The following is a 16,874-nucleotide window of genomic DNA, read 5'->3' as shown; positions in this document are numbered from 1 at the left end:
GCTCTGCAAGGGGAAAGACGCCCTGACCTCAGCGCCCTTGGACAAACCCTCTGCTCTTGGGAGACCAGCCTTATAGAGGGGTGCCAGCTGTATGATGCACAGATGCAAATCAGGGGATCCAGGCACCCCATGCAGAACAGGACTGACTTCCACCCCATTGGGGTCTTTGACATACTTGAAGGGTTTATGATACTGCTTTCATTTTTCCAATTGCATCCCCTGTTTTGCTTCTGCCTCTCCCTCCCCCCTGTTCCCATCAGCACCTTCTTTGTTTTGCCTGTGCTGTACCAGCTTGCCCAGAAGGAGTGGGCTCCATGTAACTCACGTAGCCGAAGCCACAGTGTGAGACTTCCTACAGAGTTACATGGACGTGCAGGCGCCGAGACCTGTCCAGGAAAAGACCTCTGCAGGCAGCGTGCAGCCAGCCCTCCGCTTGCCCACCCATGGGACCCCCGAGCCCCACGGCCTCTCCCCACAAACCCTCTCTTAGGGGAGGAGCAGGGGAGTGTCCTTCTGCAGGTCGATAGTAAGCAGTGGCTTCTGGTGCTAATTCCAATTATTGAGCAAAAAAAATAAATTTATTTTCCAGTCTAAAGGCAAATGCTATCGCTGTTTTTTGGTGGAGGCCTTGCAGGTCAGAATGATTTTGCCCTGTTTTATTGAACACAGGGATGCAATCACAGGGGAAACCAAGTCTGACCAAAGTAATACAACCAGTGAGTTGCAGAGGCAGGGTCAGAAACCCAAGTCTCTTGACCACAGGTCACCAAGGCTAATTGTTAGACCAGTGGCACTAATTAACTGTCACAGAGGCTGATCCATGCTGTGTCCCCCGGCACTGACCTACCGACCCCCTCCCTTGTAACCCGCCTGCCTGCCGTGCCCTGCTGCCCCTTCCCCTCTCCTTTGCAGAGTGTCTTTTCTGGATGGCCCCTGTACCGAGCGGGTAGCTGCGTGGGATGGAGGCACTGGGCTGAGGGTCTGGGGTGGAGGAGCAGACAGGACAGCACGCTGGCATAGCTGAGCAAAGCAAAACAAGTCAAATAAAATCACACCTTCTTTTTTTTTTTTTTTTTGGGGGGGGGGAGGCTTTTTTTGTGAGAGTGGCAAGCTGGTGAGTTGTGTGACCTACCAGCAGGCTGCTTTGTTTCAAAGTCCTGGCTGAGACAATTTTGGAGGCCTTTGAATTAATTCTTCCCTGCTCTGATTGCACCCTTTTTGTGTATCTCTAGTCCTTGGCACCTGAGACGTGACAATCCTTAAGTGTCTTTGCCTCCTACCAGTGCCTCTGTGAGCACTGTGTGCACTGGCTGGGGATGCTGAGGGACCAAAAATTAGGACCCAGCTGCTCTCAGGGCTGGATGAGTCGAGATGCTGAACATCTAGTAAGAGGTGCTTTGTGAGCTGGGATTCAAGGTTCAGAGAAACTCTGCTCTTGCCTCTCTTGGTGATAATTTTTGAGTTAAAAGGCTGATTTTCTGATGGTGGGCAATGCAGCTGTTCTAATTCTTAGGTGGCCAGGACCTGCGATGTGGATGAGACATTGGCCGTGAGGGTCGATGGGGACCTTGAGGCGTACAGGGCTGCAGGGGCCAATTCTGACCGTCGCACTGCCTGGCAGTCTGGTGGATGCCTGCAGCCACGCTGCCAGCTCCTGCCAAGCCTGCGGGCAGGTGGCACAGAGCCAGGCAGGAGCCCCGGGCTGTGTTGGGGGCTGCGCCTGCAGGGCAGCAGGTCACCGGCCATCCCTCGGTGCTGGGCCATCAGGGAGAGTTTTGCAAAGGTCCCTCTCATCCCTAACTTCTCCCCCTTTCCTTAACTGGACTCCTTTGTGCAGCTGATAATGCGTGTATGGGCTGCGAAAGCCTGGCTTTCTGAAATGCTCAGAGTTTACAGACCTTCTCATCACCTGTATGATGGGAGTTCGGGTAAAACTGTATCTGCTCTTCTCTGCTTGCACAAACACGTGCACTGACATGTGTCTGGTTTAGCCTAAATCACTTAATTCCCTAACTCACTGCGTTTCTTTCTCTTCTCATTGCTGAGGGGTCACTGGCTGTTTTCTGTCGCCGATTTTTTTTGTGTGAGTGCCCTACTGAGGATCGAGCAGCTAGCGGTGCCTCTTTCGAGGTGCCATATCAAAGGAGAAAGGCAAAGACATCACCAGCCACACTGGGCTGGGTCTCCAAATACACTCCAAGTGGGTCTGATGATGGGGTCATATTAACCAGACCGGGCCATACCTCAAAGGGACAGTAACTCTCCCTTGTCACAGTCCCTACATCTCCCCATGCCAGGACCTGTCTGCCCCAGTAAATCCAGACAGAATAATGGGTTCTGAGAGAGCTGCCTAGTTGATCTTTCCAGTCCAATCCTCGCCCTCCTTCCAGCGGAAAGGAGGTAAGAGGTGGCTCAGAAATGGAAAGGGCCAGTTGAAACCTGGCAACAGATATTTATTGATTTGATTTTTTTTTTTTTTTCCTTAGAGAGAAAGAAAGACTTTTAATGAGAATCAGCTAGCACCTTGCATCTAACTCTGAGAAAAGCAAAAACCAGATTTGTCTGGGTTCACTTGTATTAATGCCAGACCAGGGCACATTGTCTGGTGCATTGAGCTGTGAAGAGTGGCTGGTAGGTTTTGGTTTGGGCAGACCTGATAAATGTGAGCATGGGCTGGTACTACCCCCAGCTGCCTCCACCAGCATGGACCACTGCTGCATCTTGCTTGTTTTTAGCCTGGCATGTCCTGCCTAAACCAGGTAGAGCTACCCAAACAATTCAGGACATCAGGACAGAGCAATTAGGTTCTTTGGCAGCTGCAGTAACCAATTTGCATATTCGTAGTCAGCTCCTTGTTTTCTGATGAGCCTGCGAACCTTGTTCATTTTGCTTTTGCAACTGTTTTTGTTTATGCTTTGTTCCATTTAAATTGCTGTGAGATTGGGCAGGGATTGTAATAGCAGCCTTGTGTTCAGTGGAACATCTCTGTCAAATATATTTTAAACTCATCTGTATATTAGTGGCTTTTTTCTCCTTATTGTTTTATTAACAGACTCATCTGCATACAACAGCACAGATCCAGAGACAGAATGCCGGAATCCAGGTGAAGAGATAAAAGCACTATGAGGCACCCGTGTTGGGTGGTTTTGGCTTTGGCTCTGTTAAGCATACTGCATCTTCCGAACCAAAACGGCCTCAGCTGATTTTGAGGTGGCAGGGTCTCGCTCTGGCCAGAGAAAAATCAATGGGTGCTGATGGTCTCATCTGTTACTTCTTTTCCTTTGCATTGATCCAACACTTTTCATCCCTGGTCCTGACTCGGTGGGGACAAGTGAACAATTCTGTCCTGTTTTGCTGGTAGGACAAGTGAAGCAGAGAGAGATGTACAAAGGGGCAGGGTTTCCTGCTCCTTAGCCCCACTGCCTCCTGGCACGGTGGCAGTTCTGCAGGCACGCACTGTGGACAGCTGTAGGATGGGTTAGAGCCTGGGAAAGACTTTTAATGGCTGGGACAGTGAAGAAGTGGAATGGGGGTCTTTGGATGGGATGGATCATGGAGGGCTCTTAAAAATATAGTGTAGATAAATACCTAAGAGGAATATTTTAGGCAGAGCTCAGTGGTCTCCTAGAGGCTTTCTTGAGATTCCCATCAGCAAAATATTCTATGGTGTGGGTTGTTTTTTTTTTCTTAGCAAATTCACTGTTTTTTTAATGCTACCTTGAGGGCAGTCTTTCAGGCTTGGTGCTGAAAATTTGATACCCCCTATCTGATTCTGCTAGTTAATCAAGGATAACTTTTAAGCGCCTTTGGTCTTGTGATCACAATCACCTTTACATTTCTTTCTAGTGCATCCTGTGGGGTGAAATCTTTGCTGTGGTACCTTGAAAAAAAAAAAAAAAAAAGCTAGTAGAGTCCAGGCTGCAGGATATGCATGTTTGTATGTATGTATGTAATGCATGCCTGCCCGGATTGGCATCAGTCATGGCGAGTAAGCATGGAGCGAGGCTAAGGCTGAGCATAATGCTCTTTCCTTCTGAGAGGAATTTGCAGTCTGTCTGAGAAGCAGATGCTTTTCAACACGGAGATGACAGAATCAAAAGAGGTGTCACTTACCTCCGGGCAAATGTAGGCTGTCTGTCTTGTTGGGGGATGCTGTTCTGTGATAGACATCCCTCACACCTCCCTGCCTGCCTCCCCCCAGCCCTTGCTGTGTCTTCTGAAGAGAAAAACTCAGACCAGAATACTGCTGTGTGAAAATTGTTCTGTGGAGAGCAACCCTTTTGGCTTAGCTAATAAAAACCGGCTTGCTAGACCCCTGGGGTCAGCAGACCGTTAGAAGAAACAGAATTCATTGAGGTAGCCTTGCTTTTTGGTGTGTGACCCTCCTTAACATCTGACTGTACATGGAGGACTTCTCTGGGAGCTAGTGGCTGGGTTCAGCTGACTGTGTAGTGATGTTGTGCTGGGACAGATTCCAGCCATGTCCTTCATGCTTTATGTATTACCTTATGATGCCTCCTCTTCCTTCTGAACCTGAGCAGCTCTTTGTGCTGCCGAGACACGAAGTTGACAGCAGCATACTCTAGAAGTGCAGAGAACACAAACAGCAAGCACACAGCCATCCAGATGTCTATGGCCTTCACATAGGATACCTAGAATTCAGAGAGAGAGACTGAGATGGGGTGGCTTCTTTACCCAAATGCCTTTTGGCTTGCATTTTACATGTTACTCCCAAGGTCTTTGGATGGAGTTGGTCAAGCCATGATATGGTTGACATCTACTCTTGGATATGAAAAGCTAGTTCATTTAACATGAATGTCTTATCAGGCCACTGAAACTGCTCCAGGGTTCTTAAATAGCAATAATTCCACAGTTTTTAATTTATCCAGGTCTTGACCATGATGGTTTATATACAAAGAAAATAGTAATGCAATCTGATAATACCAGAAGCCCTTCATAACAGGTATATTCAGTACTATTATAAAAGTATGATGGTCAAGTGAATAAAAAGCTTGAATGTAGAGTGAATATCCATGTGTGGTTGTCGCAGGGGTTTGTAAGGTACACAGCTGCTCGGAGATGTGGTGGATCTTGGGATGAGTGCTGAATCTTAGAGGAAGTTTTGCTGCTAGTCATAGAAACTCTACTGAAATTTTTACAGGAGGGGACTGCAATTTGTTCTGCTTGCCCTTAAATTGGAATAGTGCAATGGCAACAGAATGCCTCTTGTGTTGAGCAAGAGGATCTGTGTGGTGACTAACTTATGTACTGTCCCCAGAAAAGTGAGTATCTTGCCCCTCTGTGAAGGTGTGCTCCCTACCTTGGGCAGTGATGCTCGGGAACCAGAGCTCTGCGTGGTCATAGTGAGCACTGTGGTGATCCCCAGGCCAACACGAGCAGGTGCAGCATCCATATTGATCCAGAAGGAGATCCAGGACAGAATGACAATAAGGAGGCTGGGGATGTACATCTGGATCAAGTAATAGCCCATCTGCCGCTCCAGGTGGAAACGAGCTTCTATACATGTGAACTTGCCTGAGAAGGATGGGAGGTACGTGGAAGATTACTGATAAGGCACAGCGAGCCTTCTGGTTTCAGCTATGGTCTGGGGACTTCCCTTGCATTGCCTAGAACCAGAGCCTTGTTAGAGAAGAAAATTAACAGCTGCTGCCCAGTTCTGAAAAACGAATGTACAACATCAACATAGCAAGGAAAGCTCATGGCAGTGTGTCCTTTGTCACTTAAATTTCACCGGCCCCCTTGCATCAAAGACAAAAGATGCTGGGAGAGGTGGTCCAGGCCAAACACCCTTGAACTGATGCAGAAGTTACTGGGGATGAGAGGGTTCCACACATTTGTGTCTATTAGCTTTTTATTGGCTATATATGTGTATATTTACTGGCAACACATCTATGTGTATTTATATGTACGTTGTCCTTAGATGTGTAGGACAAGGCTTGCATCATTAGAGTGCCATCAGACAGGAAGAGACTCTGGCAAATGCGTAGTCCTGAATTCCTCTCTAATGAACCCAGAAGCTCAGAGTAAACACTGACCTGTGTTGTAGTGCTTTGTGCAGTATCTCAAGTCTTTTTCTTCTTTGAGGATAAACTGAGGCAATGTCAGCCCATCGGCAACTTGCACGGCTCCTTTTTCTTGCCACTCAAATATGAGATCATTCATTGTATAACCAACTGTTGAGAGGAGGGGAGAAATACCACGTGAAACATATTAAATACTGATCTGGACTTGTAGAACAGAGCTATGCTTGGAGGCAGGGGCTTATCCTGGCCTTTCTTGGCAATGCTGTAATGAATGGGATTTAGATTGAGGCAAAACTGCTTGTGCATGTGATAAAAGCTAGGGTAATGACCTGTGCTGGAGCTGTGGTGGTGTGCAATGAATTGTCTGCAATAAATCACTTTTCTTGAATTTGGCTTGTTGAGCTGTTTGCTGCTTTTTTCAGACCTGACCTCTTTTTCTGAAAGAAGCTGCTCATCATCTTTCCCTCCTTTGGGATAAGCAAGATGTACAAGGGGCAAATGTTCATCCAGAGAGAAAAAATCCCATCTGCAGCTGAAAGCACTTTCACCTTTCTCCTTCAAAGTGAAAGGCCAATGCAAATACAAGCAAGCCAGGGCTCCTCTTGTGGGATCTTTTAAGGTTTGGCTTCTCTAGGAAATGTCATGTGTGCTGAATGAATGGAAAATCCTGAGCAGGTGGTTCTTGAGCAAGCCTTCAGTGAAGGCTGAACAGGGAATGGGTTGCAGCTGGGGAGGGAGATGGCAGGGGAGAGGGAAAAGACATCATCTCCTCTCCAAAATGCACAACTCACAGCTTTCTAACTGCATGATGCACGTCTGTACGTCCATGGGGAAGTTCTTCAGGTCCATGGGGCAGGCCAGAGTCAGCGTGATCCTGAGGAGAGAAGACAGTACAGGAGAATGCCAAACAGTTTGTGGTAATGGTGAAGGGATGAACCCTCTTGGACATCCAGTGTTGTAAACAGGCTGATACCTTGCCCGAGACAGACGGGTGTGCTGCGGGAACAGCTGATCGTTCACCTCTTTCCTGCCTGTGGGGTTGGAAAGCATCAGAAATGCCGAGCATTTGTGTCTGTGATACAGTTCCCAGCAGAGTCACCTGCTGCAGATGGTGTTTCATTGCCATGTTGTTTTGGACTGTGCAGAACAAAGAGTTCCCACACCAGACAGTTTTGCCACTTTGGTCTCCAATTCTTGCCTCAGGCTTGCAACAATCTGGATTAGCAGCAAGCCCAAACCCATTCTCTGGACCCCCCAGATGCATTTCTAGAGATTGGAACCCTTTGAACAGAATAGTTCTCTGTCAGAAAAAAATCTGAAATTTGGTCAAGATCACATGTTGCTGTGGGGGAAAAGAGAGACTTTGGCAGGATTTTCTGCAGGAAAAATGCCCTGTGGTAAGTCAATACGAACCTGTGTCTCTTCCTGAATTCCTGCTGTGCCTCTTGACACCTCTGCTTTTGTCTCTCAAGCTCCATTTCCCACTAGGTGCAGACTGCATTTTCTGGGGTGTATTGCTGTGCTGCACTAAACCATGATCTATGCTCAAAATATTTGCTTGGTTCAACAAGCTGATATGAAATGATTTGTTTCACATAGCTAGACTTGTGTTATGGGGTTTGGTAATACTGAAAATGCTGTTCCCTGAAGTGTTTAGGTTTTTCAGCTTTTTGCCTTTGTGTAGAAATAGTGGAATTTCCTGGGGGACAGGAATTGAAATTTTCTATCATCAGACCTACAAGAGACTTAGCAGGAGGGAAAGATATTTTTTAACTTCCTTATGTTGGAAGAAGATATCTGCGTGAGTTTAGAGGCATGGTGGGACAGAAGATGTGGCAGTAGAAAGAATCGACCTGTTCAAGCTTCCTCTTAATGAAAGCAACTGCATTTTCTGTGTTTAAACAAACACCTTACTAGAAAAGCATCACCACTAGCCTTTACCCACTTTATTTTTCTCATTGCATCTCTGGCAGGGAACTCCATCTCTGATCAATCAGAAAGACAAGCCTTCAACTACATCTTCAGACAAGTCCCTTGAGAAGAATGTACTTGGAAGTATCTGCCAGATGTGAAACAGGGGTGACTGTGGCTACAACGAGGTCACGAGATGCTGAGCAAACGCTGGACAAGTGCATGCTGAGAAAGGATCAGAGAGTGAAATCCTCAAAGGTGATTTTGGGTGAATGGGCTGAGTCTTGGGTCCACGGGACAAAGTCCACCTTATTGTAAGTGCCTTGATTCAAGTCTGACTGTTGCAAATAGTTGTAGCAAAGAGCCAGTTACAAAATGGCAGAGACTTTAGATGGAAACTTTTTTTAAAAAGGGAAAGACTATTACTCCTTTTGGAAACTCTTCGCATTTGCATTGTGCCCTTCCATCACGAATGTCCTCTTTCTTTTTGATTTTCATAGGAAAATGTTCTTAAAAAGAAACCAACATTTTCATTTGGAGATGAGGGAGAGAGGAAAGTTCTTTTTAGAAAACAAGAACTGAAGTGTTTTCAACTTTTGCCTGGAAAAAGGTGATCAGCTCAGCCACCTTGCTCCATGTCCCCTGCTGAGTCTTTGCTCTGTTTTGCTGAGCAGCCCCAGGGCTGGGGTGACCCAGTATTCCCTGTCTGTGCTCCTGCAAACACACCTGGAACGGGACTCTGTGCCATGCTCTCTGCCAGGTTGCTGGTGGCAGTTTTATTACCTGCCTTTTTTTTAGAAATTAAGAAATGTGAGGTTTCCATGTTCAGCCAACGAGCATGGCAATTCTCGTACTGTTTCAGTCATGAGGGCGCCGGTCCTTGGGCTGGAACCACCTTGATGTTTGATGGATGCTGTCTACATTGCAGCATTAAGCTGTTCATTTTCTGTTTTACAGCTCTGTGCTGCTTTTTCTTCCCCATGGCTACCACTGGGAGCTGCAGTGTGAGATGGGGTGTGTGTACCTTATGCAAATTTACATTATACATGAGGTGGAAAAGTCTGTGAGATAGAGTTAAATTTCCTTCTTTAAGCTCATGAAGTTTGATCTTTATGCCATTGGTTTAAAATAAAGAGTAGATGGGCTTGGAAGTGAAGGTGGAGGATTGGACTGATTTCCTGTGGGAAATTCAGTACAATTAGTTCAGCTTCACTGATGGATTCTTGTGGCTAGTGATAAAGGGATAAATGGGAATAGTTATGCGGAGGCAAAACCACGGAGCTCTGTTTAGCAGTTTCCCTAATCTCTTGTCAGGAAATGCTGCAGCTTTCAAAACATAGTTTTCATGGACTTCTACTAGTTTCCACATAGTGCAGCTAGTTTTAGGCTTGTGCTAGTATAATATCTCAAGTAATTTTACAGTAGGGATGTTAAGGAATCTACTAGTGAGGAGCAGAAGTCCTTGGACTGAGAAAGCTAGAGATGAGCTAGACTCCTTCCCAGACCAACCCTCTGTCTCAATATGCTTTGACTAACACCTTCCTGGTTATTCCTTTACTACCTGTTGTGGAAGCACCTGCAAGTGGTGACCATGTGGCTGAAGTACCGACATCCTTCTGCTCCAGCAGATTCAGCTACTGATGTAAGGAGGCAGTTCCCAGACTCTCCTTTTCACTCAAGTTTTTTCCCTCCCTTCTCCAAATGAAACTTTCTGAAAATACATTTCCTGGTGTAGCTTTGTCTTAGCAGGTCTTGAAGGCAGGGGTGCCTGGGGGTATGGAAGTACCCTTAGCTGTGCAGTGGCCTCTGCTGTCCCAGGGGCAGCCCAGCCCATGGTGTGCGATCTCAGTGCCTTTCAGAAGCACCGTCCTTCTCAAGATCCTGACTTCTAGAGGGGGGCATGGGGCACAGGAAAATTTATCTCTCTCTCTGGCTCTTCATTGGTGTGGGACAGAGTACTGCCAGGCTGCCCAGTCCTTTGGGATGGGTGTCTTCTTATTTAAAGATGATGAAAAATAATGGTGTTTCTTGTGTTTTCTGTCAAAGGGAAGCTACTAATGCAAAATTAGGACTTGAAGCTCAGGTAGCTGGTGGTGCTTTCTCAGAAGGATTCCACACTTCTGCCAACCTCTTCTTGAGGTGGCTGGAGAAAGACCTCTTCACTTACAGCACATAACTCTGCTCCCATAAGGACATGCTTAGACATGCAAACAGGGAACTGCACCTTGCTGCTCTTAAGCACAGGTTAATGTTGGATATAAAGGTGCAGATGAAGGAGGTGCTTAGGGACCTCTTTCTTTCTTTTAGCTTGTGTAGCTGAATTTAATTAAAAAACCCCAAACAAACAATATTTGTTAGGGAAATAAGGCTGTGTTTCACTTTTCAGTGCTTTTTGCGTGAAGGAATCTGCCCCAGAAGGAGGATGAAACACTGGCACAGGCTGCCCACAGAAGTCATGGGCACCATCTGTGGGGTATTTTGATTTGGCCAAAGCCACACCTGACCTGATCTGTTGTCAATCATCAGGATGAGGTTGCATGGGAGACCTCCAGAGATCTATTCCCACCACATTGCTATGACACTGCTAATTGTATGAACTCCCTAAAAAAAAACCCACCTCAATTTCTTTTATCCAACAGCATGTTCAAAGCCTTCACTTTCTCTTTTTAGGCTTGCACAGTGGGAGTTTAGCTCTGCCCACCCCTACCTTGGTGGAGTCTTCCCATTGAGTTACCTCACCTGATGCTGTAGAGGACGTTGCCATTTCTGGAGATCCTCAGAAGCTTGTTGTCTGTTGTAATCTCATGGAAATGTGCCCCTTTCTCATTAGCAAAGAACAAGTCAGGCTTCCAGATGGAGTCCAGCATAGAGGGGTCCAGGTCCAGGGAGTCATCAGGGTATTCGTTGTACGCCAACCGTGGGTCATTCCACTGCTGTCGCAGGAAGATGTTCACCCTGTAATCCTGCAGAGTGGGAGCAGAGACATGCAGGTAGTGCTGAAAATGCTGAAAACTGGCAAGCATGTACTAAAATCATTCTCAAAACCAAACCACGTCTAGGCCTACATTCCCAAGCTATGGCCATCCTTGTTGGCGTTATTTCTCAAGGAGCTGTTGCTAATCTTTAGCTCTGTAGCTTACAGCTATCTCATAACATGAGCAGATGCCTATCCTTGCATCCCTCTGTCACAGCAATTGTCAGCTGTGTGTGAAGTGTCAGGACCTCTAGTGTGAACCCCGCGGCTGCAGAAGTGATGTTCAGCTGCAGAGGCTGTGAGGGCTGGTGGCAGCATGGTAACTGCTGCAGAGGATTAAGGGGAAAGGAGGCCAGAGCCAACTCCCTTTCAGTGCTGAACAAGCCCATATTGTGACAATCTATGGTTCCTCCAGATTTGTGAAAGGAAAAGACACAGTGAGACAGGCTGTCCATGGGAGAGGCATTCCCTGTGTGTCTGCTCATACAAGGGTAACTCGGATGAACGGATGGGAGCAGCTGCCCTTGGTGAGAGTGTGTGAACATGAGAGGGATGTGCACGAAGTCTGCTCTCCTAATCCTGAGCGAGTGTTCTGGGTTACCCTCTCTAATGTCAAAATGCCAGAAATGCTACAGATTTTATAGGATGGCCATCTTCTTTAACTGAAGCTAGTCCCCCAGCGCTAAGGAAAACTTCATCTGCCTCATAACCATGTGTCTTACAGCTCCCCTGAGTTCCCCAGGCCAAGGTTGGCTGCTGAGGTCAAGCTTAGACACTCTCCTGGACAATTAAAAGCCGTTTCTGTTCTCCCTGTCTGACCAAGAGCTTCCCAGGGTGATCTGCATGCCCCTTTTCTGCTGACTTTCACATAAGAAAGTGAGCCAACATATTGAAATGGGGAGAGGACGTGCCAGTTGTCAGGAGAGGGATAAAAGCTCCCTGTCCATAAATTAATTGACATTTTCTAAGTATAGAGGCAGACTGTGTCTGAAGAGCAGCATATAATTTCACTGCCCTGGCCCAAACTAATAGTTGCTATCATGATTAAGGGTTTCTTTGGTGCCTTTCTAATACTAATGTACTTTGAAGACTTTTATTAAGAGATGCTTAATGGAGGGTGTCTGACGTGCTTGACAGTATCTAATACCTGCTGCAGGCACTAGGACATTGCTTTCAGTGAGACCTTCTGGCACCTCTGAGGGGATCTCCCTGACTCTGCCTCAGGTCTGTTCTTTCCATCTGGAGAACACAAAGCTCTGGAGTTGAAGGGTGCATGTGGATGGGAGTCCTTCTGATGTTGCTGCCTCAGGTGCTTGCTGGAGTATGAACCTACAGCCTCTTGTCCAGGAGGACATGACTCTTGTGGAGTCCAGTCACAGTGTAGGGCTGGGTGAGGATTGTGTCTTGGGTACCTTGTGCTTTGGATGGGGCAGTTCATGGCCAAGCCCATGGTCTAGAATCTGTTTCAGGCCACTTAGTGCCACCTTCATCCTCAGAGCACAGAAACTGCTAATGACAGTAATGACTGTGACAACAGCAAACGGACCAAAGACTTGAAGCTAAAAGGAGCAGACCTCTGAACATGAAAAAGAGTTGCGACACTCTCTTCTTCTGCTGATATTTCAAATGTCACCTTCGCAAGTCCTAGTGCATCCCTTTGACTTGATTACTCATCTCTCTTGACCCTGGATAATGTGTCTTGAGAAAACGCGAATAGCTGTGGACAGATAGGAACCAGGGTCTCAGTGCAGGACTAGCCAACCATGCAAACCTGAAAAGGGAAAGTGACCCCGAATTTCTGCTTCCCATGGCACACAACAGCTCCCTGAACTACTTGTATACTTCCAGTTCACCCTTTTCTGTGTGTAAGGATCTGCAGCCGTTGCAGTCAGGGGAAATCAACGTCGCTGACCTAATAGGTAGAAAGCAAAAGGTTGTTTTGCTTATTCAGCTACAAATAAGCTAGACGCTAGCAGGTCAGCTCCTGTTGGGGGCTTATGTCATGTACAACACAAATTAAACTCATGTTTGGAAGAAACTTCAGTGGTAGCTGCCCAGAAGTGTTCTCAGCCTGATGGAGTGTTGGAAGCTGGTGTGTGTGTGTGTGTGTGTGTGTGTGTCGGTGTGTGTGAAATGGAGCCAATCTCCCTACAGCAGCCTGTGTTGCCACAGATAAGCTTTGTTGCTGGAGTAAATTCACTGCTTCAGCTCCAAAAAATGCGGAAAGGGAAAGGTGAAGGAAAGGGAAAGGAAAGGGAAAGAAAGGGGAGGGTGAGAAGAGAGGTGTAGTGTGGTTTATGTTGCTACCACAACAGGTATAAGAGGCCATACACAGAAAGACTGCTATAATTCTTGTCATCATGATGAGGAATCTTAATCATGGCTTGTGGGGCAAATGAAAATTAACTTCTCACAATAGATGGCTGTAAGAAAGCCCCTCCTAACTCGTCTCCAGAGACCAAGTGCCCTGTACTCGTGTCCTGCATGGGAACAGCGCAGGGGCCTGTCATGGACATGTGGTGTGAGAGACTGAACTGCCTCTGTTCAGCGGTGTGGTGAGTAACTCTGGTGTATGCTACTCTTTGTGGTCTTTCTTTTGAGACAAGTGTTTGCAGTGGATATTTTTTGTTTTGGAATATGAACAGCTGAGCATTTATGCTGTGACATAAAAAGAGGCAAGGACAAAGAAATGTAATACATGCACTGAATGCAGTTCTCTGCCTTTGCCATTTTATGGCATTAGTATTTTACCTATCTCTGTGTGTATGTGCTTATGAAGATCTTCCTTCTCAGTGGGTTTGTTCCGCAGTCCTGGCCTGGCCACTGAGGATGGTTGTTTCCTCCCAGATACCTTTTCCCTTATGACAGATAGCTGAACGCACTGCACTATTGAAGCTGAACAGCCTTTTAGATGTCTTGTGCCCAGGCTTATTTGAATGTAAATGTAAAAACAAGCTGTAAACTGGACATGGCACTGCCTGAGGAGCCAGAAGAGGCATGGAGAACAAGTAGGGTATGTCTGGGGCTGTGATATAACCTAAGATAAGTGTTACAGTTTTCCGTACCAGCTAGAGGATCCTGTGTGTTGAAAGCTTTGTGCCTAGGCACTGCAGTCAAACTGAGAGGTGATGAGCCAAACCACTCATTTGTTGACTGTCTGGAGATATACAGTGTTTATTCTAGATGCTGTTGTATGACATTTTTATTAGCATCAACAAGAAGTCCTAAATTATTCCTAAATGATGGACAGAATGGACCAATTTCTGATGTGGACTTTCAAGGAGAGAAAAAAAAGGTCTTACTGGGGCTGAAAATTCAGCAAAAGAAATGTCTTTCTCCATATCCTTATTATCACTTGAGTTCCTCATTTGTGTGCCAATCACATTCAGACATTGATTATTTTGTGCAGCCTGCTCCTCTGGCTGGTTTGGGAGTGGAGAGCAGCAACTTTGTGTTGTGGAGGCATTCAGGAGCTTTGCAATCTGGCACAAAGGGATTTTACTCCCAAGGGGAAAATGACACAGGACAAGAAGAAAATAACTGAAGTGCTCAAAGTAGTTCAATTTGATAATGCTGAAATGAAATTCTGCTTAGTGACCTCACAAGGAGCCAATGAAACAGAAGATCAGTTTGAGACTTTTCCTTCCCAAGATACTCCAGTCTTGGCACCTGACGATGAGTAAGCTGATGAAGGCAGTGGCAGGCTGGCGGTCACGCTGGGAAGAGGGGATGGAGGCTGTCAGGGAACTCAGTAAGTTTCAATACCTGGCTCAGGGGTTCTGTCAGATGAGCCTCCTCACTGAATAGTTTTGTTGAGAGACTTCACTTTGATAAATTTACATTTTGTTGATGGAAAAAACAGGGCAGGGACTGAAGTCCTTCAGGAGGGGATTCTGTTATCCCACCTGGACAGCAGGGCACAAGGGGCTTTATTAGCATTGAGTTAATTCTTAAGAATGGGATTAAACACACTTTTAAGGCTAGCTGCCCTGCAAAGGAGCACTACAACTGGCTGATTTAAAAAAAACCAAACAAACTAAAACAAGCGACACCTGAAGCAGACTTTGGAAAGGTTAATAAGGGACCTTGTTACCTTGCCACAGCTGTAGCCAAGTAGCTAATTTGAAGCTTGATGTGAAAACCACAGCTGGGCCAAGTGGGGAGGTGCTATGGCCAGTAGTTGTGTTGGAGGTACTGTTGAGGAGGACATCCGCTGCTTGAGGAATGTAAGTTTGTGGTGAAAGCAGTAGTGCTTAATAGGTGTGGGGTTTTGTGCTGGAGCTTAAAGCAGCAGCTTTTGCTGGGTGTCTTTATAAAAGGGAGGGGAAAGTATGTCTTTCTGGGCTGAGGATGGAGCTGCTGATGAGTGGGCTGTAGCCAGCGTCCTGCGTTTCAAAATTAGGAGTATAGTAGTATGGTCTTTTTCTTTGGTTTGTAGGTTTTTTTATTTGTGTCCTTGTATTTGAGTTGTGTAGCCCTGTTTCATGGGGTTTGGGTTTTTTTATTTCTTTTCTATTCAGCACAAATACAAACTTCAACCACATAGATAGCCAAAACACTGCAGGTCTAACCTTGAAACTGCAGCGGGCTGTGAGACGTGAAAACACTTTCATTTTGTGTCGTGTGACTTGTTAAACGCTTATCATCTCTGTGGGGCTGGTGGCTAGTTGTAAGAATGACTGACTGCAGAAAATTGAGCTCAAAACCTAGCCTTTGCTACAGGCTTTGTGTGTTGGTATTTACATTTTTCGCTGAACTTAGGGTGAGTGGGCCCAGTATTAAGCGTGTGACCCTTGCACTTCATCGGCTGCATTTGCTACCTACTGCGCTGTGGCTTGTGAGGCTGGAGTAAATTGTTGTCTGTTTTGCAGGGTGGTTTGTTACCTTGTTGGCAGTATTATATATAGGTGTCTCTGAACAAGTATTAAACATTCAGATAGTTGCATTCTCCAGCTTCTCCTGTCCTTAGGAGATGTTGGAGGACCAATTGTGGCTGTGTTCCAGCTGGCTGGAAGGTTACATTTGGTTTACTCTTTCCAGATGGGATAGTTATGGCATGAAAGCAGCAAAAATAAATTTGCATGTATACCCTGTGTCTAGGGGAGCCTGTGCTGGCTGTTTTGTGGTTTTCTTTGTTTTATGCTCTTGTTTGCTGCATGTGGGTCTTTTTTAAAACTTGAGACTGGAAGAGGTCATCTTAAGTGTTGAGTTCAGCTCCTAGCAACTTTAAGTGATGCCTTCACTGCATACAAAATGCTCCCAGCTGCCTAAGCCAGTGAGAAATCTATAAAATAGCAGCTTCCATTGGAAGAGAGATCAAGGGCATAGCTTAATTTGAAGTTTATTGTTACAGTAGGAAATTTGTGAGACTAATTGCTCAGATAATCCTACCAGTTGTTTCATGCTACAAAGAAAAGCCAAAGCTGGTGCAGTCTAGTCAAAACTAAGACCCTGTTCCCTAGATGCTTGACTTCTGTTTCATTTTGAATGAAGAATTTGTAGTTTTGCTTATAGGTTTCCTACTCTGGTATGGCTGGAGGGAAGGTGTTTATACTGTTGAAGAGCAAAAGGGGGCTTAACAGCTTGTGGTTGGGGGTTGTTTGGTGTTTTTAATAATAATAAAAAGCAGAGTGGATGCATCTTGCATTTGTCCTCTGGAATCCCTTGCTGTCGATGCACTATTGCAGTAATGCTTTGGGACAGAAGGAGGCTGGCTGCACTTGTCTGCGTGGTGTAGCTGGTAGTATCCTTCCCCTTGAAGCACTTGTTGGGTTCACAGAGACGTGTTCCCAGTCACAGGTTCCCTTGTCCTTAGAGCTGATTGCAAGTGAGGCTGATGGATGTAAGCTGTGAGTGCAATGTAACATAAATGTCCAATCAATTATGTGCACCACCGGAAGCTTTTATGTTAGGTCTCCAGTTCTGTGGGATCCTTAAAAGAGTTT

General features: G+C 46.1%; 1 protein-coding gene and 1 long non-coding RNA gene across 7 annotated transcripts in view; one reads left to right on the top strand and one right to left on the bottom strand.

Moving 5' to 3' along the window:
- Positions 1-16,874, top strand: part of LOC114016255 (uncharacterized) — a 196,239-nt gene that overhangs the window by 13,526 nt on the left and 165,839 nt on the right. For 3 of the 5 annotated variants that reach the window (XR_008733462.1, XR_008733460.1, XR_008733459.1), the window contains exons 2-4: positions 3,053-3,103; positions 3,631-3,666; positions 8,018-8,269. This is a non-coding gene — a long non-coding RNA (uncharacterized LOC114016255). The remainder of the gene's footprint in view (positions 1-3,052; positions 3,104-3,630; positions 3,667-8,017; positions 8,270-16,874) is intronic. The other 2 variants (XR_008733461.1, XR_003560617.2) reach the window with 2 other exon arrangements.
- GLRA1 (glycine receptor alpha 1) overlaps positions 1-16,874 on the bottom strand; it is a 40,912-nt gene that overhangs the window by 472 nt on the left and 23,566 nt on the right. For both annotated transcript variants that reach the window (XM_014281048.3, XM_005440589.3), the window contains exons 4-8: positions 10,695-10,918; positions 6,836-6,918; positions 6,057-6,194; positions 5,321-5,535; positions 4,506-4,652 (exon numbers count right to left, since the gene is read on the bottom strand). In XM_014281048.3, coding sequence (XP_014136523.2) covers positions 4,506-4,652; positions 5,321-5,535; positions 6,057-6,194; positions 6,836-6,918; positions 10,695-10,918 — 807 coding nt within the window. The remainder of the gene's footprint in view (positions 1-4,505; positions 4,653-5,320; positions 5,536-6,056; positions 6,195-6,835; positions 6,919-10,694; positions 10,919-16,874) is intronic.

This window comes from Falco cherrug, chromosome 8 (genome assembly GCF_023634085.1).
Source record: "Falco cherrug isolate bFalChe1 chromosome 8, bFalChe1.pri, whole genome shotgun sequence".
NCBI classification, from domain to species: domain Eukaryota; kingdom Metazoa; phylum Chordata; class Aves; order Falconiformes; family Falconidae; genus Falco; species Falco cherrug.
The sequence above is the reverse complement of the archived record's forward strand: the minus strand, read 5'-3'. Positions and strand labels throughout refer to the sequence as shown.